Source organism: Callospermophilus lateralis, chromosome 19 (assembly GCF_048772815.1).
Source record: "Callospermophilus lateralis isolate mCalLat2 chromosome 19, mCalLat2.hap1, whole genome shotgun sequence".
Classification (NCBI taxonomy): domain Eukaryota; kingdom Metazoa; phylum Chordata; class Mammalia; order Rodentia; family Sciuridae; genus Callospermophilus; species Callospermophilus lateralis.
Genome location: NC_135323.1, coordinates 27,020,040 through 27,043,030, shown reverse-complemented (window position 1 = coordinate 27,043,030; position 22,991 = coordinate 27,020,040). Strand labels below are relative to the sequence as shown.

The 22,991-nt window shown below is 61.0% G+C and overlaps 1 protein-coding gene across 3 annotated transcripts in view; it reads left to right on the top strand.

Moving 5' to 3' along the window:
* The window catches only part of Clip2 (CAP-Gly domain containing linker protein 2), a 56,919-nt gene that overhangs the window by 6,866 nt on the left and 27,062 nt on the right, over positions 1 to 22,991 (top strand). For all 3 annotated transcript variants that reach the window (XM_077105936.1, XM_077105935.1, XM_077105937.1), the window contains exons 2-4: positions 6,837 to 7,041; positions 16,863 to 17,410; positions 22,517 to 22,641. In XM_077105936.1, coding sequence (XP_076962051.1) covers positions 6,912 to 7,041; positions 16,863 to 17,410; positions 22,517 to 22,641 — 803 coding nt within the window. In that variant the 5' untranslated portion in view covers positions 6,837 to 6,911. The remainder of the gene's footprint in view (positions 1 to 6,836; positions 7,042 to 16,862; positions 17,411 to 22,516; positions 22,642 to 22,991) is intronic.

Sequence of the window (22,991 nt, the reverse complement as noted above, 5' to 3'; positions counted from 1 at the left end):
TCAGTGTCCCACCTGGTCAATGGCACCTTGTCACAGCAACCTTAGCAAACTAATCCGGCCCTGAGAGTGACATCTGTCATTCCGCAGGGGGTGGCAGCATCGTGGCCCTGTCTGGTGGGCAGTGGGCGACCTCTGACCCAGGTGTCTTGAGTTCCTGGTTTGATGTTTTGTCCCCTCTTGGCACCTGTGTCATCAGCAGGCTTGTTCTGGGCTCTGGGGATGTCCCTGTGTGGCCTCACCCTGGGAGTGAGCCCAGGAGAGCCCCTCAGGACAACTGTGCCCACTACAGCAGGAGTACCCTGGGGGCCGCCCCTGCCCCCCCAGTCACGGGCCACCCCGCCACGGCCACCCCGCCCGCCTCCTCCATGGTGGGACCTGCCCCTGGCGAGCACCAGGGCCGGGTTCCCTAGCAGGGTGCAAATCGGTTGGGACATTGAGGTGCTCCTGTCCCCTCCCCAGAGCCAGAATGTGAGCAGCTGCCCCGGGCGTCCCATTGTGTGGCGCGGGCGTGTTCCTGAGCTCTCTGAGCTGTGCCAGGTGCTGTCCTTGGTCCTGAGAGCCCACAAGGAACAAGATGCCCAAGTGGGGGGCACTGCTGCTCTCCCTGAGAGGCCCAAGATGGCTGCAGGCGGGAAGAAGGGAGTGTACATAGGAGGCCGAGTGGTGGGTGTGCGTGGGCATCTGGCAGGAGGAGGGTGGTGCGTGCCCGCTGTCCTCTGGTTGGCCCAGCTCAAGCATTGTGAATGCTGTCCTGTCCTGTGCTGGGGCGATGTCCGTTCTTGTGCAGATCTGACTTGGGGGGGACCAGGAGTTGAGCCACTTTCTACAGCCGCCTGGACTGGGTCATCACCCTCCAGGCAGAGAGGATGCTGAGGCCTGGTCTGCCCTATCCTCGGGGCCCCTGGCCTTCCTGCCCAGCACAGCTTCTCTCCGTTTGGACAGCAGAGTCTTGCTGTCCTGGTCACCTGCTCTGTGCTCGGGTGCCTTACTTCTCTATGATGGGCCTCAGTTTCTCATTCTGTGAAATAGGAATAAAAGGGGGTCCAAGGGTGGCTTGGGCTGTGGTTGATCCCAGGCCCTTCTCCCTGGCCTGGTGGGGAGCCAAGCCAGCAGACCAGGCTGCCGCCTGCCTGGTATGGTGGGCCCGAGGAGGGGGCTCCAGCCATTCAGCTGTGGGTGGCCACACAGCTGGCCCTGGCTCGGGGCCATGTCTGTGCCCTGATTTTGAGAATGCCAACTGTGTGTGTGTGTGTGTGTGTGTGTGTGTGTGTCCCCGGCTCAGGCAAGATGGACAGACTGGCCATTCCCAGGGCTCTGCAGTCTCCCCAGGCTGTTGGCAGGGCCAGGCAGTTGGCTTCTTTACAAATGGGAAACTTGGCCCCTGCCCCCAGAGATGGGGGGATGTAGGGTGGGGCCAGAACCCAGGCGCCCACTTGGCTCAGCCTCAGGTGCCAGAGAGGTTACGAGCCTGGGGGCACTTGCCATGGCCTGTCCCCCTGCACTTGCTGTCCTTACTCCCATGTGGCCTGCCTGCCCTGCAACCATCTTGCCAGCTGCACCCCCTCCTCTCCTTGAAGCCGCGCCCCCTGCAGCCGGGTTCCAGCCCCAGCTCTGCTTGGAGGTGTGAGCAGGCCCCTCCCCATCCTGGATCCCAGCTGCCCCCCTCATCTCCATGGCCACCGGCCTCTTGGTGCTCTCAGGATGACTGGGGACCTCGCTTGGGGCCGTCCCAGCCCTGCTCTTCCTGGGCTCTTCTGTGCCCGTACTGTGGCTGGCAGCCGTGTGTGCTGGGCACGCACTGCCAGGGCTGGCTCCAGCCTCCTGCCAGGCGTTGGTGACCAGGCGAGAGCAGAGGGTGGGCGTGGGGCTCGGGGCTCGGGGCTCGGGCAGACGGCGCCCTCTCCCTGGCTCTGGGGCCGAGGCGTAGATGATGTGAGCCTCAGAGCTTGGGTGTCCGCCTGAAGGCTGCCAGGACTTCCAAGGAGGGGAGTGTCCCCGCCCTGCCCTCTACTTGCCCTGTGCTGGGAGGACATGGGGAGCTGGGTTTATCCCTGAGTGACCCAGGTCTGCCTCTCAAGTTCCCTGAGCCTCCATCAAAGTGAGCCTCCTTCCAAGCTGGAGGGATGGGCAGGAGGTGCCCGCTCTGAGCGGTCTTGCTGCACCTGGGCACTGGACGTCACTGGGTTTCCAATGCAGATGGGGGTTGGGGGCTCTCTGTTGGCTTGAGGAATCTGGGCCTGGTGTCGGCACCCAGGGATGCATGGTGTCTGGGGCTTGTCCCTCCTCTGGTGGGTGTGCAGGAGTCGGGGGCTGTCCTCCCGCTCCAGGCCCACTGGGTTCTGTTCTCTTCCTTCCTTTGTTCCTTCCTTCCTTCCTCCCTTCCCTTTCTTCCTTCCTTCTCTCTCTCTCTCTCTCTCTCTCTCTCTCTCTCTCCTCCCTTCCTCCTCTCTCTCTCTCTCTCCCCCCTCCCTTCCTCTCTCTCTCTCTTCCCCCTCCCTCTCTCCCTCTCTCTCCCTTCCCCCCTCCCCTCCCTCCCTCTCTCTCTCTCTCTCTCTCCTCTCTCTCTCCACTCTCTCACTCTTCTCTCTCCTCTCTCTCCTTTCTCTCTCTCCCTCCCTCCCTCCCTCTCTCTCTCCCCTCCCTCCTCTCTCTCTCTCTCTCTTCTCTCTCTCTCTACTCTTCTCTCTCTCTCCTCTCTCCTTTCTCTCTCCCGTTCTCCCTCCCTCCCTCTCTCTCTTTCCCCTCTCTCTCTGTCTCTCTCTCTCTTTCTCTTCTCTCTTTCTCTCCCAGAGGCACTAAACCCCGAGCAGGTTTGCGAATTTCAGGTGGTGCCGACTGGGTACAGTCCGACTCCTGCCTGAGGTACTTCCCTAGCTCCCAGCTCCCCCAGCCCAATGCTGTGGGGTGGCCACCAGATCCCGCTGGCCCTCCCAGTCTCTGGTGCCCACTCCCAGCCTCACCACCCTGAGCTCCTGGCTGCCTGGCTGGCTGGCTGAGTGTGGTCTGTGCTTCTTCCAGCTCCCCCTGTGGGGCCCCAGGCCTTCTATCCTTCCGGGGCCCCTGCCCTGGGCTCTTGTCCCTCTGCAGTGCCAGGAAGGCCTAGGACTTGCAGCAAGTGGTCAGGGGCAGCACTGAGTCCCTCTCGGGGTGCTGTGGCTCTGGGTACCATGAACTGCTGGGCCAGATGTAGGAGGGATGGGCAGTGACTCAGGGGAGCGTGGGCACAGCCCAGCCTCAGCCAGCAGCAGTGTCTGTGCCACGCGCTGGTCTCCTGGCCCAGACGCCTACGGGCGAGCAGTGGCTGGGGCTCAGCGGCGGGTCTGGAAGGGCACCCTTCTCCTGGTCCCCGGCTCCTGCTGCCCCACCTGACATCCCCTGCCAAGAGTCCATGGCCTCGTCCCCACCAGGGCTGGGCCACTGCCAGGCGCTGAAATGGGAACCCTGCAGTGCGGCCGGTTTGTCTGTGGTAAAAGGCACTGACGGTGGCACAGAGGGCCTGTCCATCTCAGGTCACCCACCCTGCCAGCCCATCCCGGCTGAGCCTGGTCCCTGGAGGATCCTGATGAGGTGGGAGGATTGAGGCTGTGCCTGGGGCTCCTGGGTGTGTCCCCTCCTCAGTCTTCTGCACTTTTCCCCCCACACAGGGGGTGCAGCTGGGCTTCTGGCTAGGTAGGAGCCCTCCTCCCATCTGGCTCCCCCACCAGCCCCAGCCACAGTGTGGCCAGAGGCCAGTTTATCAGTTTTCCAAGCATCTCGGCTTCCTGTGGCTTCCTGTGTCCCATGAGCGAGGCTGAGTCACACAGCCCCTCTCCCCTCCCGCCACCATGCGCCTCTCTCTCCCTCTCCCTGTGTCCCTGGGCCAGGGCTACTCCCCCTTGCTCCCTCTCCTGCCCCTGCTGGTGGCCCATGACTGAATGCCCCCTTGGTCCTCCCGCCAGCTCCCTGGTCTCCTTTGTGAGCCTCAGTAAGTGGACAGACACTGTCCCCAGAGGACAAGGATCTCATAAATGCTGTTTCAGGGCCCTGCTGGGAGGCTGGGAGGCGGGGAGGGGCCAGCTCTGGGTTGGATTCCAGCATAGAGTGGCTGGCGGTGACTTTGAGTGAGTCTTGAACTTTGCTGAGCCTCTGGTGTTCCTCTTACAAGAAGGCCACTACCTCTTGCCAGGGGACCAAGGAGACTAAGGCCACATCCAGTGAACCCCTGGCCTGCAGCAGGCTCACAGGCATCGCTGTGGTCCAGGAGGGCACCTGTGGGAGCTGTCCCCGGGGACTTGTGCCCTCGGTGTCACCTCAGGTGTGTCCCCATATAGGGTTTCTGGATCGCTGTCTCTGGCTGTGTTCTCAGGGGACAGACACTGACCAGCCTGGGCTCACCCGCAGGTTCCCAGGAAGCTCCATGTACAGAGGACCCCCCAAGCGAGCGGTCCCAGGTCTCCAGGGCCAGGTTGCTGGCAGCCTCCCTCGAGTGGGTGGCGTGTAGGTGTACAGTAGATGAGGTGAGGCGGGCGGAGGAGAGGCCCCCCGGGGCCTGGAGGTGGGAAGTGTTAAGCTGGTGGTGAGGACGTCCGGGGCAGTGGTGAGGACGTCCGGGGCATCGGCAGCAAGGGACTGGGCAGCCTCCAATGCCAGGGACACAGTTCTCACCTAGTCCTCGCCCCCGGGTACATGCTGGCTAGCGGGGAGGCCGGAATGGTTGCCCTAAGAGCGGCTGGGTTGGGTGGCCACCTGGGCTGGTCACTGTGAGGGCTCTGAGGAGGTGAAGGTATCCTGGCCCCACCCGCTGGGCCACCTTGTTTACTCATTCACTCACCGTTTGTACCAGGCTTCCCAGTCAGGACCAAGGACGGCCTGGTAAAGAAGACCCGGTGACATCCACTGTCACCAGAGGCCACCTTGCAGGCTCTTGATGCTGGTTCAGTGAGATGGGACTCAGCCTCCCCAGGCCCACGGACCAGGTTCTGGACAGCGAGGGAGCAGCCCCCGGTCCCCTGGCCTGACCAAGTGGTTCCCGGCCTCCAGAATCCCCAGCGCACCAGGGACTTGGAATGTTGGTTTTGGTGTCCCCTCCCTTGGCTGTTCCAGGACACATCTTGCTGGCCTAAGCCAGTTGTGAGGACCCTTTGCATATCCCTGCTGTGCAGGTTGGCTTCCAGCACTCAGATCTCTTTTGGTTGCAAGTGACAGTGTCCCTCAGATAGTTTTAGGAAAATAAAAAAGTGAAGCAGTGCACGTGTGCATGGGGGGTGTGTGAGCTGGCGTGGGGAAGAGCTCTCGTGGCCAGCTGCAGCTCGGCTAGATCCAGGCTCTCCGGACTAAGGGGCTCGGCTCTGCTTTCCTTGTGAGCAGGCTGGGGCAGGTTCTTCCACGAAGTAACGGGATGGCACCTAGGTGACATCCCTGGCGTCCACCCCACACCCAGGTGGCCTCAGAGCAGGGAGCGCACCAATTTCTAAAGGGCCCAGCAGATCCGGACCTGATGTTCCCTGGATGCATGCTCTTCCTTCAGCCAAGCACAGGGGCTGGGATGGCCGGGCCTGGGCCACGTTTCCACTGCAGGAGCAGGAGCAGGATCATCCACAGAAATTGTCGAGTTCTTCAGAGGGGAATGACGTTCTGCCACTAGGGGTGGGACAAGAATGTTGCTGGGTGTGACGTCCCCGTGGCCTCAGAGCAAGGTGCCCAGACTGCCTGTCCCAGGGTCCCAAGGTCACGGTGCTCTCCCCTCCACCTGTCCCCATTGCACAGTGCTCCCCAGGACTGGGCGGGATGGGCGTGGCCACAGTGAGCCCCACCAGCCCTCCCTGCCCAAGGCTCGTGCACCCAGCGGCCCCCGGACCACCCGGTGGCCCCCCGGACCACCTGGACCCTGTGCATGACGGTGGAGTTAAGAACCCTTCCCTGGCTGGGTGCAGCCGCAACTCTTGCTGAGCACCCGGGCCCTGGGTGCCCTCCGCAGCACCGCAAAACAAACCTGATGGCAGCCCATTCCCAGGCAATCCTAGGTCTCCTGGGAGCCTGGAGCTCTGCCCTGCCAGGAGCCCCCTTGTAGAATGTTGGCGCCCCTGCCTGCTGAGGCGTCCCCTGCCTGCTGAGGTGTCCCCCCGCCTGCTGAGGTGTCCCCCCGCCTGCTGAGGTGTCCCCCCACCTGCTGAACTGTCCCCGTGTCTCTGTCACAGGGCACTGTGGAGCTGTAATGGTGGAGAGGTACCCAGAGGGCAGGCCCCGCCTGGTGTGGGGTGAGGCAGGTGGCCTACAGCCTCCTCTGTGTGTCCCCAGCCTGGAGTGCAGTGGGCAGTGGGAGCAGGACCATGAGCCCAAAAGCAAGGCGGAGGAACAGGCTAATGGCGGGAATCAGTTGCTGCCTGGTCCAGGCCACCTCAAGAGGGACATGAGACGCTGGTGGGTCCTGCAGGGCCTGGGGCCTTGGGAACGTGCCCCCTGGGGTTGCCTGACTTGGGAGAGCCATACCCAGCCTGGGGGAGGCCACTCAGCCCGGCCCCCCTGGGCTTGATGCAGCCCTTCCTGCAGATCCTGATGGCTTAGCTTTGCTTTCCAACCTGGCCCCACCGCCACGCTGTATGACCTGGGCCCCCGTCTGCTGCGTCTCTGTGCCTCTGTCTCCCCACCTAGAATTGGTGTTGCGATGGTCCCTGTGCACAGGGTGGGGGTGCCAGAGTCCTGCGAGGGTGCCTGTCAGTGTCTGGAGCTCTGGGGCTGCCACCACCTGGCTCCGGGAGACGGGCGTGGCCGTGTTTGCAGTGGACGGGCCCTGGCCTGGCCTGCGCCTGTGAGTGCCGACCACGGTTACGATGCAGCTTCCTGTTTCCTACCTGCAGGCAGGTGAGGAAGAGAGGATGGCAGAGAGAATGTGACCTGCGCCCACCCTCATCCGCCCTCTGAGTGGCTCCACCATGCAGAAACCCAGTGGCCTGAAGCCCCCTGGCCGCGGGGGGAAGCATTCCAGCCCCATGGGCAGGACGTCCTCTGGGTCAGCCTCGGCTTCTGCAGCGGCGGCGGCAGCAGCCACTGGCTCCAAGGAAGGTACGTGGGATCAAGGGCAGGCAGGGAGCTGCGTGGGGAAGGGGGTTTTTCTGGGAACACAGGCTGCTGTGTGACCAACCTGGGGGCCAGTGGATTACTGCAAGTTCTTCTTTATGTCTATCTATGATCCCTTTAATTAACTACTGAGCAGGCTTTGAACAGCCCTCTCTGTGCTACCCCCCTTGGGGAGGTGGGCACACCCATGGCCCTGCTCTGAGAGGGGGAAAGAAGGCCCACGGAGGTCTGGCACCTACCTAGGTCACTAGGGCCATGGGCATGGCCAGGTTGAGTGCTCCAGCCTCAGTCCCTCCCTCCAGGAGACCCACGGTCCTTCGGTGCTAGCCCCTGCTCCCGGCCAATCTTCTCCAGAAGACCCCTGCCCTGGTAGCCTTTGTCACCTGACCTTGGCCTTCACCTTCCTGCCAGAGGCTAGATGCTGTGTATTTGTTTTTTTCTGATGATAAACATGAGCTGAGTTCATCTTCCTTCCCAGTCAGCTGTGCCTCTGCCTCTGGGCTGAGTGATGGTGACATCATTTTAGGACTGCTGTGTGACCCCTGGTTGCTCCCTAATCTCAGGCCCTGCGGTCTGGAAGCCCCTGGGGGCAGGAGCTGGGGTACCCCTGGGTCTGCTTCCTGTTGGGCAGTTCTAGAGACAGAGGAAGGTGTGCCTGTCCCTCCAGTGGCCATTGGTGACGCTCAGTGCCTGCCTCCCCCCTGGGGCCGGCTGCTGCCTTAGTGGGTGGATTCAGACACCCAGGCTCTGGGCAGTGAGCTGGGAGCAAAACCTGGGCGAGGGGCAGGGGAGCCCGGCTACCACAGACCTGCCTTGTTCCTATTCCAGGGTCTCAAGTGACAGGAGCCCTGGGGGAGGGGCAGATGGGAGTGCCAGAAGAGGACAGTCCCTTCCTTCCGTTGGCCCTCAGCCTCCCTCACTTGCCTGCGGAACTGCTCTCTGTAATTCTAGGGTGCCCACCCCCTGTCAGAGGCTGGCACCGTGCACGAGGGTACTGGCAGTGGCTGGGAGCTGGCGTGTCAGTTGGCATCTGCTCTGGGAATCAGTGCTCGGCTGCCTCCCAAAGCATGAGCTCAGCCCCCGGGCAGAGGGTCTGGCAAGGGATGCAGCCGCGGCTGCCCCTGCCCACCCCATTGAGCTGGGACGGCCCTTCGGGTCCCCAGAGCCAAGGCTGCAGGAACAGCAGGGTGTGGGAGGGCGAGGGGGCCTCCACCAGGACCTGCCCAGGAGGGAGGGCATCTGGGAGCACCTGCGTGAGCAGGGAGGACAGGACAGGTATCCGAGACTGCCCAGAGGCAGTCAGGGCAGGCTTGCCCAGGCGAGGACACTGGTGCCCAGGCGCTTGCAGTTTGTTGTGGGCCTGAGGTGGGAGGCGGGGCTCAGGCCTGGAGGCTGTGGCTAGAGGCTGCTGCAGGGCGTGGCCTCCCCTTGAACCACAGGCCTATGCCTTCTCTGGGCCTGGTACTAAACCTCAGGCAGGGGCAGCCAGACTGCAGTGGCCAAGGTATCCCTCCTGGCCCTAATAAGAAGGGCTCTGGGGACCTGGCCGAGGACCCCGGGGCAGCCGAGTGGAGCGGGCAGGCACAAGCCACCACTGTGCTTGGTCTGTGCTTGAGGCGCCCACGCGGCGGGCGGGTCTCGAAGGGCTCTCCAGTCCCTGTGCTGTGGCCCCACCCCAGAGATGCCCACCTGTGAAGGACAGTGTTTGTCACCCACCTGGCACAAGCTCTGTGGGGGCGGTTAGGCGGATCTTCCTCATGAACAACCCTGATGTCACCTTCTCTAAATTTGTTTTTATTTATTTGTAGCAACACTGGGGGTCACACTCAGGGGCACTTTACACTGGACCACGTCCCCCCAGACCTTTTTATTTTGACGCGGGGCCTTCCTGAGTTGCCCAGGCTGGCCTTGAACTTGCCATCCTCTTGCCTCAGCCTCCTGAGCAGCTGGGGTCAGAGGTGTGCGCTCCCGGGCCCGCCCCTCTCTTCACGGTAAAGACAAGATGACTGTCCTGCCATCCAGCTGCTCGGGAGGCTGAGGCAGGAGGTTGCTCCAGCTTAGGAATTGCAGCCACACCTGGGCAACAAGAAAAGTTAACAATAAAACGAGGACAAGACGCGGTCTTGGAACACTCTGTCAAGTTGCCCAGGTGACAGGGCCAAGGGTGTGGGGTCGAAGCTGAGACTCCTGGTCCAGCCCTGGTCTAGAGCTGACACTGGCCGCCTCCCACCAGGAGCTGCCTGGGGACCGAGGCCAGTCGCAACTGCAGACACTCTGCTCCTGTGGCCAGCAGGTGGAAATGAGAGGAGCATGTGTCCTTGTTGGTCACTACTGTCCCCAGTGTGGCCTTGCCTCACGCTGGAGACTCGGAGGTGGAAGTCAAGTGTGTGAGTCGTGACAGACACAGACTTAGCCCTGAGGGTGGGGCTCTTGCTCCGTCACACAGGGCGGCTCCACAGCCTTCCTGTCCTGGCACCCTGAACTTGCAGGCCCCTGCGCCCGTGGGTGCTGTGGACACGGAGCTGGCGAAGGGTCCACAGGTGTGGCAGCGGGCCCCAGTCTGCAGGGTGATGTCGGTCCCTGCCGTTCCCAGGCTCCTTCTCGAGCCACCCCTGGTGGGATGTGGTTTCAAGGGTACCAGCAGGGCAGGACCAGGACCCTTGAAGCCCTTGCTGCCTCCATCGTCCCTGCCCAGGCTGCCAAGGTCAGCCGCTCCCTTCAAGGCCAGCTCCTCCGCCCCCTCCCCTAACCACATCCTAAACTTTCTAATGGCTTCAGGATGGGGGAGCCAAGCTGAGCTCTTCCGGGGCTGTGCCGGGGGCAGGGCCGCCTGACGCTCCTGACGTCGTCCACTATTGATCAGAGTGGGCAGCGGGGGCCAGCGCCTACTGCCCGGTGGCCCAGCGGCTGCACGGCTTCTCCATGGGGAGCTGGCTTTGTTCTTTCCGGGGTAAGCCACCACGTCACCCTCTCCTGGTTCCCAAGGTTCCCGGGTGGGAGCGCTGTCCCCCAGGTTGGGAGCAGTGGGGACAGGAGGCTTTGAGCTCCTTAGGCTCAGGCAGGATGCTGAGCAGTTGTGGAGTCGGCCACCCCTGTGGGTGGTCTGAGGTCCCTTCTTTAGGGACAGTGGCATAGTGGTGGTGTTGCTGGATGGATGCCACAGCGGAGGGCTGACCTTCGGAGGGTCCCTGCCTCAGCCAGGGTGGCCCAGGAGGGACAGACTCAGTCCTCCCAAGTCTGGCGGATGCTGCCAACGGGCGCTCCCTATGGCAAGGGGGGCTCCCTGTGGGCTGCTTCCTTTGCCCGGTGACCTCTGGGGAGAGGAGGGGCTTCGAGTAGGAAGCTGTCTGGGCCTCATGGAAATTTATGTGTGTTAGTTGGGGCCACCACAGAGAGCATGTGGGGTAGGGACCAGCTGCGTCTCAGCTGGGGCATGCAGGGGAGTCTGTGTGGGTCCATCTCCCAGGCATGTGCCCAAGGTGGGCACAGATTTACACCAGGCAGCCCGGCAGGCGCGCTGTGATCCCCGGGAGGACGGAGCCCCGTGGGGTGGGAGGGGGAGAGGTGCTGTGGGTGACGGGTCAAGGGCAGTCCGGAGCTGAGATTTCTTAGGTGATGCCAAGAGCCGGGGACCTGCTCACCTGGAACACTCCTGCTTGGTGCCTGTGCCCTTGGCATTATCTCTTTTTTTTTTTTTTGGTACCAGGGATTGAACTCAGGGGCACTTAACCACTGAGCCACATCCCCAGTCTTATTTTCTGTTTTATTTAGAGACAGAGTCTTACTGAGTTGCTTAGGGCCTCACCGTTGCTGAGGCTGACCTTGAACTCACGATCCTCCTGCCTCAGCCTCCCGAGCCACTGGGACTACAAGGGCGTTACCTCTATTACAACTATTTCCCACTTCCAGTGGGTCCTGGTGTGGATGGTGACCGGAGCTCCCCTTACTCCTAGCCCCCGTCTGTGGCCAGGGTGCTCTTGAGTGCATTAAAGGCTCTGGGGGTCCAGCGGGAGAACACTTTGAACCCCTTTAGCTGTGTTGAAGATGCTGTTTCCCAAGCTTATTTGAACTTAAAGGTTAATTTTTTTCTTTTTTTTTTCCCACCTAGGAATTTTTTTTTAATCTGATTTTTTGAGATGGAGGATGTATTACAATTCATATTACACATATAGAGCACAATTTTTCATATTTCTGGTTGTATACAAAGAAAGGTTAATTTTTTTTTTATGATATCTAATCACAGCCTGTGGAACTGTGTCCTGTGGAGCAGTTAGGGCGGGGGCCACCTCCCCCAGGGTCCAGGTGCTGGCCTGGGACCCTCGTTCCCTTCTGAGACTATCAGGGTGGAGGACGGAGTTCTCCGTGCTCCTGGATCATGACATGCTCTTTTCACGGGTCCCTGCAAGGGCCCTGTGTCCCCTGCTCCCTATTCCCTGCTCCCTCCCCCGCATCTGTGCCGGGTGCCCATGTGGGGCCCTCGCCAGCACGACTTTCCCACCAGGCAGCGTGTGACCAGTGCATCTCCGTGTGACCTGGAGAAACGGCTTCTGAGGGCTGCTTGCTGGTCTGAGTGACACCGAGGCTTCGGGACCTGCCCCTTTGTCTGGGGGTGCTAGGATTCTGGCTTTTTAGTTTTGTGAACGTCAGAAGGGTTTTTATACTTTCTGAGTCATTCCCTTGGGAAGTGGGTCAAGGATGACAGTCCCTTGCTTTTATTTTTTTCTCCTAAGAATATTATATTTTACCTGGATTGTACTTTATCCATTTCAATATTTTTATTCTGTGGGCTCTGGGTAAAGGTCAGAGGTCAGCAGGAATGATCCCGGGCCCGCTGGGGTGGCTTAGTGGTCCAGCGCTCTGGGGCCTGTGTGAGGTCCTGGGTTTTATCCCGGGGACAGGGAGGAGGGAAGGAGGGAGGGAGGAAGGGAAGGAAGGAAGGAGGGAGGGAGGAAGGGAAGGAAGAAAGGAGGGGGGAAGGAAGGAAGGAGGGAGGAGGGAAGGAAGGAAGGATGAAGGAGGGGGGAAGGGAGGAAGGAAGGAGGGAGGGAGGAAGGGAAGGAAGAAAGGAGGGGGGAAGGAAGGAAGGAGGGAGGAGGGAAGGAAGGAAGAAAGGAGGGGGGAAGGAAGGAAGGATGAAGGAGGGGGGAAGGGAGGAAGGAAGGAAGGAGGGAAGGAGGGAGGGAAGGAGGGGGGGAGGGAGGAAGCAAGAGGAAGCAAAGCAGCCCCAACGCGAGAGTTGAAACGAGCTGGGGCCGTGGAGACGGGTTGGGTTTCTGCTCTGATGGCGCAGGGGCGAGACCCTTCTGATGGTCTGAGACCCAGGAGGCAGTGTGGCCTTTGGAGCTGTTCTGAACTTCAGGGTCCTGGTCAGGGGCAGGCTGGGAGAGGGAGGCACAGCCAGGGGACGGGTGTGGCCCAGTGAAGGGCAGGCTGGGGCCTCCTGAGACGGGTTCTTAGGGAGGTCTCTCTGGATCTGGATGTTGTTTGAGGCCCTAGGGGACATCTGGCAGCACGTGGCTGCTGGATGGGCAGGTCTGGACGGGCCAGGGACGCGGTCTGGGCTGGGCAGAGCTACTGGGAATCAGCTTGTCCTACACGTCCTGTACCATTGGAGCTTTTACAAGGAGGATTCATGAACGTCTTAAGGGAGAAACAGGGTAGTGTGTGGGCAGTTTCCAGGGCTGCCCGGGCGTGAGTTAGATCATGGAGGGGGCACAGCATGAGAGGGGGTCCCAGCCCTGCTCACTCCCTGGACGGGGGCAGGGCAGGTCAGGACCTGTGGCTTCTCTGTCTCCTCCTCCCATGTGCGTTGTAGGGAGGTGGGTCTTAGGAGGGCCTTGCGTCCAGGGGAACTGGCCCTGCTGGCTCCTGAGAACCAATTGTGAACTTTCAGGAGTTTTGCAAGTCAGGTGATAATAGAGACATTGTTTAAAAACCAGGCTGGGGGCACAGCTCGGTGGTGGCATGTGTGAAAACCTGGGTGCGTCCCCAGCACCACACACAGAAGAAGAAATAAACGGTGTGAATTTAGTGAATGACCAACTGCTGGCTGCGGTGGTGCGGAGAGCTTGGTCTCTCTCCAGCATCCTGCGCGACCAGCTCGGGGCGGACCCCCCCATGCCCAGAGGGGGCTGCCAGCGTCCTGGCTCCCAGGGAATTGGGCGTTGCACAGGGTGCAGGAGAGACCAAGCTCTCCGCTCCTGTTAGAGGGGCCTGGGGGTTGATGGCCTCTAGAAAGGACAATCGGGTCAGGCCCCTCTGAGGGGGTGAGGTGGCGGCTGGCTCCTTGACTTCTGGGGCAAGAGATCGTAGGAGACCACTCGGGGCCAAGTCCTTCTCTTCCCACGCCAGACCCTCACGCTCTCAGTCCCTTTCTTGGCTCTGCCTGGGACATGGTATGGGACCTGCTGGTTCCCGTGTGTCCCACCTCTGCCACCACTCCTTGCTGGTCCTCTCTCGACCACGCCTGTGGTCCCCAGTGGCTGGCGCAGGATCTGGCACCCAGTGGGTGCTGGCTGAGGCTGAGCACAGTGCTTGCTGGGCCCTGCTGCTCTGGGCAATGGCGGACTCAGGGGTCCTAAGGCCCAGGCCCTGCCCTTGGGGAGCTTCCAGGGGCTCACCTGGGAGGGGGTGTGGGCTGAGCAAGGCCTCCCCCAGCCGAGTTTCACGGCTCAGCGCCCACAGGCCCCTTGCCCCTTATGGACTCCTGGGGAAACTGAGGCACGGACATGGGGAGGATGACTCCAAGGACTCCTTGGGGAAATGGGGGCTTCCAGGGGGATTTCTTTGTTGTCTCCAACCTCAGGCAGCTGAAAGGGAACTTGAGGAGGGCGTGGCCTTTAGGCCGGCAGCCTGCGACCACTGCAGAGGGGAAAGAAGCAGATGGCTAGGCGCAGGCGCCTCCGGCTTGCGACCTGGATTTTAGCAGCTGTTGAAACAACTGGTGGATGGGCCTGGGACCCCTGGAGGGGGCGGGGGTCAGGGAGAGATTACCTGAGGGTCCCCTGGGTAGGACAGCTGGGGACAGGGACAGCTGAGCAGGCTGCGTCTTACTAAGAATAGTCCCCTGGGTCTGCGGAGCCCCAGGAAGCCCCCTCTGCGCCCTAAGCAAAGGCGGCAGGTAGAGATGGCCCTCCCGGGCTCTGGTGATCTGTCAGAGCAAGTGTCCAGAAACAGACAGGAAGGGGCTGCCACCTGCCAGGTTCATCTGCCCGCGTGCTCCAGGGGGACGGCTGTGGAGCCCGACCAGTTTGCCCTCTTTGGCCCGGGGACCTCAGCACGTTCCCTGCCCCGTTTCCTATCTGCAAGGTACAAATGTGGTGAACTCAAGGCGCCCCATTTACTCTGTAAGTGGCAGCTGCCGTTTCAATAATCATAGCGCTGACCCTTGTCGGTGATGGCGGCAAAACCCACAGGTCCTTGGGTGACGTCAGGAGGGTCTGGGGGCTGGAGCATCATGGCGTGTGCAGTTTCCTCCTTTGAGGCTACATCTCCCCTAATAGGGGGGCATTAGACCTGGTGGAGGCCAATGGGCATGGGAGCCTAGCGGGCCATGGCCTGTGAGCATGTGTGGCCTGCCTGTCCCCGATGCTGGCTGCTTGTTACAGAGCAGGGCAGGCCTCCCAGGAGCTCAGCGTACAGGCACAGAACCAGCCAAGGTCTCTGAGCCGCAGGATCGCGACTCACGTCCCAGGAACCCTGCAGAGGGCCCATCCGCAAGCCCCTCGCTCTACACAAGCCCCTCGCTCTACACAAGCCCCTCGCTCTACACGGAGGGCTCTAGCAGTTTGCCCAAGGTCACAGAGCCTGCCTGGAAGCCCTTCTTGCACCTCCTGGGCCTTTCATATTCACAATCACTTCCTGAGCCAGGTGCAGTGGCGCAAGCCTGCAGTGCCAGTGGCCCCGGAGGCTGAGGCAGGACTGCAAAGCCGAGTCCACTTGGGCAACTTTAGCAAGACCCTTTCTCAAAATTTCAAAAGGACTGGGCTGGGGTCCCCCTGGATTCTGTCCTCAGAGACCCGTCCCCCTCACCAAGTCTCAGTCCCTGAGGTGGAGTATGAATCATTCTCTTAGAAACCCCCTTGTGTGGCCTAGCACTTTACGCCTGCCTCCCAGGAAAAGCCTGTAGCAGACGGAGAGACGGGAAGAGTACCCGACTGCAGGTCCGTGGGTCCTGAGGCCAGCTCCCTCAGCTACGGGGGCCCGCCTCCGGAGTCATTGTGGGAGAGGAGAGTCTTGGGCTCCGCAGCCCGGGATCCCACCCAGAGCTTCCCTCTAAGCAAGACACAGGGGTCCTTGAGCTGGACCTCTATAGAGAGCCGCAGGGTTCGCTCAGACTCTGGGACCCGATCCCTCAGGGGAATCCAAGTTCTGGGGTGACCATGGCCACATTGTGGGTGCTGATACACCCTGTTGGATGAACCCAAGTGCTGGCACCAAGAGGCAGAGGCCTTTGGCTGGAGCTCGGCTCTGCTGTCCACCATCTGGGAGCCATGGTGAAGCACCTGGTAGCTCTGAGCCTCCGTTGTCTCACCTGTAAATGGGGCACAGGACGAGGGGAGGCTCCCCGCGCAGAGCCTGGATGGGTGTCTGTGAGGCCTGTGGTCGTCCCAGTGCAGGGAAGCTCTTTGGACTCCCAGGAGTCCGGCTCCCACACAGGATGCACCTTCCCCTGGGCAGGGCTCCGCGGTGACTGCCCAGGCTCAGGGTGGCTGCATTGGCGGCAGAGAGCCCACCCTGCTCTCCCCTGTACTTCTGCTGCAGCTCTGCAGGACAGTGGCTTTCTGGCTCCTGAGAGCACCTGGCCAGGCTGCACCCTGGTGGTGTTAGCTGCTGTCCTCCGGCCCTTCTCTGGCTGGCTGTGGGAAGGACTGGAAATGGGCAGCTCTGGGGGGACCTGGCGGTACTCTGCCCCCAGCCACAAGCCAAGGCCCATCTGCCTGTGAACTCTTCCCTGATGCTTGACTCGGTGGCATGGTGGGGGCAGCCTCACCCTGGGCTGGGCTGGGGGACAGGGAGTGGCTCAGAGGGTGATGGTTGACATAGGAGGCTGCCTAGGACCCAACCCTCAGGTGGCTCAGAGTGGAGCCAGCCAGGCATACCCAGAGCACAGCTCAAGCCCTGCCCTTTCTGTGGGTGACCTTGAGTGAGTTGCTCCCCACCCTGCCGCAGCACGCCCAAGCCCAGGCCTGGCAGCAGACGTCCTCCCTTGGAGCCCCTTTGCTGCTGTGTGTCCTTGAGCAAGGCCCTTGCCTCTCTGAGCCCAGGGGCTGGCCCAGGGGACCCTCAACACCAGTTCAGACCAGAGCCCGGAGTTCAGCCCCAAGAAGGGAGCGAGTTAGGTGCCTGCTACCCCTGGCACAGTCTGAGGCTGGCCCTGGGCTGGGGCTGCTGCTGGAGGAGGTGGGGAGGGAGTTTGGTAGATGCTCTGAGGCTGCCGAGGAGCAGGTTGGGAACCTGCAGTGGGTTCTGGAACCCTCTGAGACAAGGAGGAGGACACAGACCACTCCCTTAACATCTGGGTCCCACCAGGGTCCTGGTGGTCTCCAGTTAGGAGCTGAGGCCTGAATCCTCCGGTGGGGAGGTGGCAGCTTGGCATCCCCTAGGATGGGTCTATGAATCTTGAGTGACCTTGGGCAGTGGAAGTGACCTTGCTTGCCAGGAAGCCCTTCTTAGCACTGAGACCTTCCAGAAGGGCTGGGAGGGTGGGGAGTGCCCAGGGGTTGCCCAGGGCCACGCTGCTGCTGCTCGCTGGGCTCATGTGCCCCAGCCAGGCTGGTCCTAACCCTGAGCCCCCCTGTCCACAGGCTCCCCACTGCACAAGCAGGCCTCGAGCTCGCCGTCCTCCACAGCAGCCTCCGAGAAGCCCAGCTCGAAGGCGGCAGAAGTCGGTGACGACTTCCTGGGGGACCTGGTGGTGGGCGAGCGCGTGTGGGTGAACGGTGTGAAGCCCGGCGTGGTGCAGTACCTGGGCGAGACGCAGTTCGCGCCGGGCCAGTGGGCGGGCGTGGTGCTGGACGACCCCGTGGGCAAGAACGACGGCGCTGTGGGCGGAGTGCGCTACTTCGAGTGCCCAGCGCTGCAGGGCATCTTCACGCGGCCTTCCAAGCTGACCCGGCAGCCCACGGCCGAGGGCTCGGGCAGCGATGCCCACTCGGTGGAGTCGCTCACCGCACAGAATCTGTCACTGCATTCCGGAACAGCCACGCCCCCGCTGACCAGCCGCGTCATCCCGCTGCGGGAGAGCGTCCTCAACAGCTCTGTCAAGACCGGCAACGAGTCGGGCTCCAACCTCTCGGACAGCGGCTCCGTGAAGCGGGGCGACAAGGACCTACGCCTGGGAGACCGCGTGCTGGTGAGTGCAGGTGGCACCCAGAGAGGCAAGCTGCAGGGAGGGGACAAGGAGGGGACTGGGGGCCTTACAGGGAGTCCACAATTGGGCATGTCCTCATCAGCACCACACCAAGGGACAAGGGAGCCAGGTGAAGTAGGCTCTGGAGACTTGCTGTGTGAACCTAGGTGAGCATCTGAACCTCTCTGAGCCTCAGCCTTCCCTTCTACACAATGGCAACTTTAATAGCACCTGACCGGAAGGTTGAAATGTGTCACTACTGTCCTGTCTTCACACGGTCACTGATTTTTACTCAAATGCCCCATAAATACTGGCCATCTTTGACATTATCCGTTTATCCAGCCTGCCAATATGGCTGCACCAGACGTGCCCTGGAGAAGGCTAGGCACCAGTGCTCCCAGCCCCTGCACAGGGCCAGGCGGTACCCATGCCCAGTCAGCTATAACCTGAGTGACCAGTGTTGTTGAGGCCGGGAGAATTGGGTCACTGAAGGCTTCCTTCCAGGAGTCCCTCTTCTCTGGTGGTCCCAAATGTTAGAAAGTGGATGGTGGCCCCCAGTTCCTTTGGAATCTGGATCTGTCCTTCTATACTCTGAACATGGCAGTATTTCCTGGGTACCTGCTATGGCCAGACTGAGGGGGTACCAAGATGGACACAACAGAGCCTCACCTGATGTGTCCCAGATGTCTCTGCCCTCCCAGGACCACAGTGTTGTGAAGGGGACAACACAGGGAAGTCCTAAAGGTGGCCTGTCATGAACAGCCAATGGGAGGCATTTGACAGGGGAGAACAGGGCTCACCTGGAACCCCAAGACCCCAGAGTGGGGTCCCCAAGGGTATGGCTGCCTGGGCCCCTCTCTTTGCCCTGTAGATCCTGCTCCCCAAAACCAAGGTTTCTCCCAGAGGCTTTTGGGAACAGCTTTTGGGGTGGAGGAGGGAGAGGAAGTGTCTGTGCCTAGGGCCAGTTGGACCCTCGGGCTGGTGCTGTGAGGTAGCTTTGTGCCCTGCTTTACATGACCTGGAGAAGTTAAGTGACCTGTCTGGTGATGGCACAGAGCCTGATTCAGACCAGCCTGAGGCCCACCTCTCTCTGAGCCCCATGCCCCCCAGGCTGCCTCAGGGCTGGCTGTCCCTCGGGAGCTTCTCCTGGGGTGGCCCTGTGGTGAGCATGGCTGGACTTGATTCCTGCCTCCGGCAGCCTCCAGCCTGCAGGGGAGGGGAGATGGTGTCACAGACCTGGTTATCTCCCCGCAGACTGGGCTGCGTGCCCGGAAGCAGCAGTCCCTGTTGCTCAGAGGCCTGGCCTGGGGGGCTTCCTGGGGGACGTTGTTAGGGCTGAGCCTGGGGAGTGGCCGGCATGCTGAGAGCGGTCTGTGGTTGTAGCGAATACCCAAGCAGCTAACTTACAAAGAAAAAGGGTTTGTTTCAGCTCAGGGGTTTGGGGGCTGCAGTCCGTGATTGATTAACCTGTGGCTTTGGGCATGGAGTGGCACGTCATGTCTGGGGGACGGTGGGGCCCAACCGCTCACCTCATAGCCAGGGAGCAAAGAGGAAAAGGAAGAGCTGGGGTCCCCCAGCCCCCCTCAAGGGCACACCTCTATGACCTGGAAGAACTGCACCCCACTTCCCCAGTAGGGCCTCCCTGAGGACTAGGGCTTTAAGACATGGTCTGCAGCTGGGTATAACCAGGTGACAGGGACACGCACTTCTTTTTTTGGGTTGCTGGGGAGTGAACCCAGGGCCTTATGCATGTGAGGCAAGCGCTCCACCAACTGAGCCAGCCCCAGGAGCTTCTTGACCAGTGGCCAGAGAGACCAGAGAAGCTGGAGAGGAGCAGGGGTCTGAGCAGGGAGCAAGGAGCCTCGGGGCAGGACCACACCCCGAGGCTGGCCTGGGAGGCCCTGGTGGGGCTGGGCTTCACCTGTTCACAGTGGAGACTGCAGAAAGCCCGAGAGGCAGGTTCCCTGCTGCCCAGTGTGGGTTCGGGATCTGAGGTCAAGAGATGGCCGGCTGCAGGGTAGGTCCCAGGGGAGGCAGGATGCGTGATCCCCTGCGGGTTCCTGACCCCTGTGGAGTGGGAAGCTCAGGCTCTGCATGCTACTGACCAGTCTTGGGTCCCTGCTCCCTGCAGGGAGTGGACACTTCTATCTGTGTCGGGTGTCCAGCGCCCAGAGGCTGGGCACACAGGGAGGACCGTCTAGCTGGCCCAGCAGCAGGGCTGGTCCGCCAGGGGCTGGTACTCGGGCTCCCAGCCCACCGGGTTGCAGTCTGTCCTTGGGAGCAAGCCCCAACCCGGGCACTGTGTCCAGCACTCTGTGCCTTGTCACCTTGGGCCTGTCCACCGTCACACAGGGTGGGTGCTGTGTCCCATCTTCTAGACAGGGACGGTGGCCTGGCCCTGAGCAACAGCCTACGGGGCACAGGAAGGGGCAGTGGCAGCCACCTCTTTTATTCACTCAGCAAAGCCTGCCTTGGAGCGGACACTCCTGGGACTCTGGGTGGAGACAGGATCCCAGTGAGGGGTGTCCGCTCTGCAGTGTGCAGAGCCGGCCTGTGTGGGGGCGAGGCCCAGACACCGATAACACCGCTCCTGGAGTGGCCGGGAGCCATGCAACTGTCACTCCCACTCAGGACAGTTGGCCGTTTCTAATAAAAGTAAACATATCTTTGTGTGACCCCGCTGTCACCCCCCTGGTGTTCACCCAGGTGAGCTGGAAGCCACACAACCCGCCACTGCTGCTCAAAGCAGCGTGTTCCCAATGGCCACAACTCAGCCTGGCCACTGGGAGGACCTTGTGTGGCCTTGGGCGGTGTCACATCAGCCATCGGAACGTTTTTCAGCAATGGGAAGAAATAAGCTCTTTGGCCTAGAAAGGCCATCACGTGTGTTGGTAAGTGACAGCCAGCCTGAAAAGTCGATGTGCTGGATTATTCCCACTGTGTGACCTTCAGGACCAGGCAAAGTCAGGGCTGCCTTTTTTTTTTTTTTTTTTTTAATGAAACTGGGGGTTGAACCAGGGAGGCTCTACCATGAGGTACACCCCAGACCTTTAAATTTTGAGACAATGTCTTGATAAATTACTGAGGCTGGCCTCCCTCCAGCTTACAATCCTCCTGCCTCAGCCTCTGAAGTTGCTGGGATTACAGTCACCAGCCACCATGCCTGGCTTGGTTGAAAAATCTTTAGTCCCCCCCCCCCCAACCCTGGTGGCTGTTCCTCCATCCCTTTGTGGGATGGACACTTGGCCCCAGAAGAGGGTCCGAGACAACCTTCGGGTGAGGGGATCCAGGCAGCGTGGGCTGAGGAAGGAGGGTGAGGGGAACACTTCTGCTCTGGAGGTGGAGTCCCGTCCCCAGCCGGTCTCCTCCTCTCTCACCCGCTGACACTGGTGGCCTAGGCTGTACCCTCCATGGTGGAGATGACAAGAAGCTTCTCCAGGGAAAATGAGAACAAGAGAAGGTGATGCAGGCATGAGCTGAACACGGTGCCACTCAACATGCCCACATGCATATTCATGCTCATGAATATTCATATGGCGTGAATATTCACAGGGACTCCTATTCGGTGAGCCAAGGCGCTCTGGAGATGAAAGACGGGAGTGCAGAAATAAGCCCCATGGAGTGTCAAGGAGGGCAAAAAGGGATGGGTAAGGGCAGAGAGGACCGGCAGGAACTCATGCTCGCTGAGGGTGCAGGGGCTGGGGTTGCAGAAGGAGGGGTCCCGGGGAGGGAGGCTGGGGTCGGGAAGGACTGGAGCAGTGCCCCACGGTCGGCAGGTGCCTGCCCCTGGGCCGCCAGGACAGTGGCCCGCAGGGGGAAGGAGAAGCCACAGAACCTGGGACATAGACGTGCCACAGGCTCCTGGGTGGACAGGTGCTCCCACATATGTGCTGGGACTCCATGTGGCTTTTAGAGTTGCAAGGGACCCTGGACAGCAGGGGACTCGGAGATTCTATAGGGTCCATCCAGCTGCACTTCAGAGCAAGGGTAGTGGGGCTCAAGGTGGCGCCTCCGCCTCACACGCTCGAGGTCCGGGATTCCAGCCCCAGCCCTGCAGAAACCAAGGCACAAGTGAAGGGGATGCAGTCAGAATGTCACCCCAGCTTTGTATCAGCTAAGACAGTAAAAATCAAAACCTCGAGGTCGTCAGCGTGCTGCTCAGAGACAGGGAGGTCAACGGGAGAGTCGTCCAGCCCCCCCCCCCCCCCCCCCCCCCCCCCCCCCCCCCCCCGGTTTCAAGCGATTGCTTCTGGGGAGAGGAGAGAAACTGGGGCTTTCCCGATGGCTCTGCAGGTTTTTGACTGAGATACTCACAGTGCAGCTGGGACTTTGGAATTTTAAAACTGCTGCTGCAGTAATGTCCACATTTCTTTTTTTTTTTTTGGTACCAAGGGTTGAACCCAGGGGCAATTAAACCCCCGAGCGCCATCCCCAGCCCTCTTTTGTATTTTATTTAGAGATGGGGTTTCACTGAGTTGCTCAGCGCCTTGCTTTTGCTGAGGCTGGCATTGAACTTGCCTCAGCCTCCCGAGCCACCTTTCTTATTTTCCTGTCCTGTGATTTTTTTTTTTTTTTCCACTGTGGTGAAGACCACATGACATAGGATTGACCATCCCAGCCCCTCGCCGAGTGCACAGGCCAGCAGCGTTAAACACACTCACTGCTGCACAGCAGACCGTGGAACTTTCTCATCTTGCAAAACAGAAACTCTGGATCTGTTAACAGTAACTTCCTCCCTGGCAGGACCCCCACACCACCCTTCAAACTGCTTTTCAGGGCTACCTATGATTTTCTAGTATCCGACTCTATCTACAGTACTTAATTTTCACAAAAGTCCTTACGGATGAAGGTGGTGAGGCTCAGAGATGTTGGTGAGGCTCACACAGCTTGTCGGTGGCTGCATTTGAGTGCAGACACATGTCCCTCCCCGCCTGTTTGTGCTCTCGCATGGGTCAGCCTGGGAGGCACTGGAACCTGCGTCCCTCCCAGCTGTTCGTGAGCCTCCTCTTCCTCGTGTGCCCCCTGCCCATATGGGATAAGTCCAGGTGCACACACTGTCTCCATGGTGCCTGCCTCGTCCTCCAGACCCATCTCCCTGTGTGCCAACAGGTTGGTGGGACGAAGACTGGCGTGGTGCGGTATGTGGGGGAGACAGACTTTGCCAAGGGCGAGTGGTGTGGCGTGGAACTGGACGAGCCCCTTGGGAAGAATGACGGGGCGGTGGCAGGCACCAGGTACACGGGGCTTCCCGGGACTATGGGGGGAGGGGCAACGGGGACTGGGTGGGCTGGGAGCGAGGTGGGCCCTGAGCCGGAGCGCCCTTTACCTGGCATGAAGGTGGGACGGTGGCAGCCCCCCAGCACGTGGGCACCTGGTGGGACCTGTGGTCCGATGTGCCGCCTGGGACTGGAGTGGCTTTGGGAGCAGAAGAGTCCACGGTTTCCATGACAACGTATGCCTTCCTGTTTGGGGGTGGGTGTCTCTCATCCGCTCTCAACTCAGGAGCTGCCAGGCAGCCGCCCCTGCCTGGCCCAGCCCAAGGTGTCCTCTGCCGGCTTTTGCTTCTCTGTGTGGGGGACTCCTG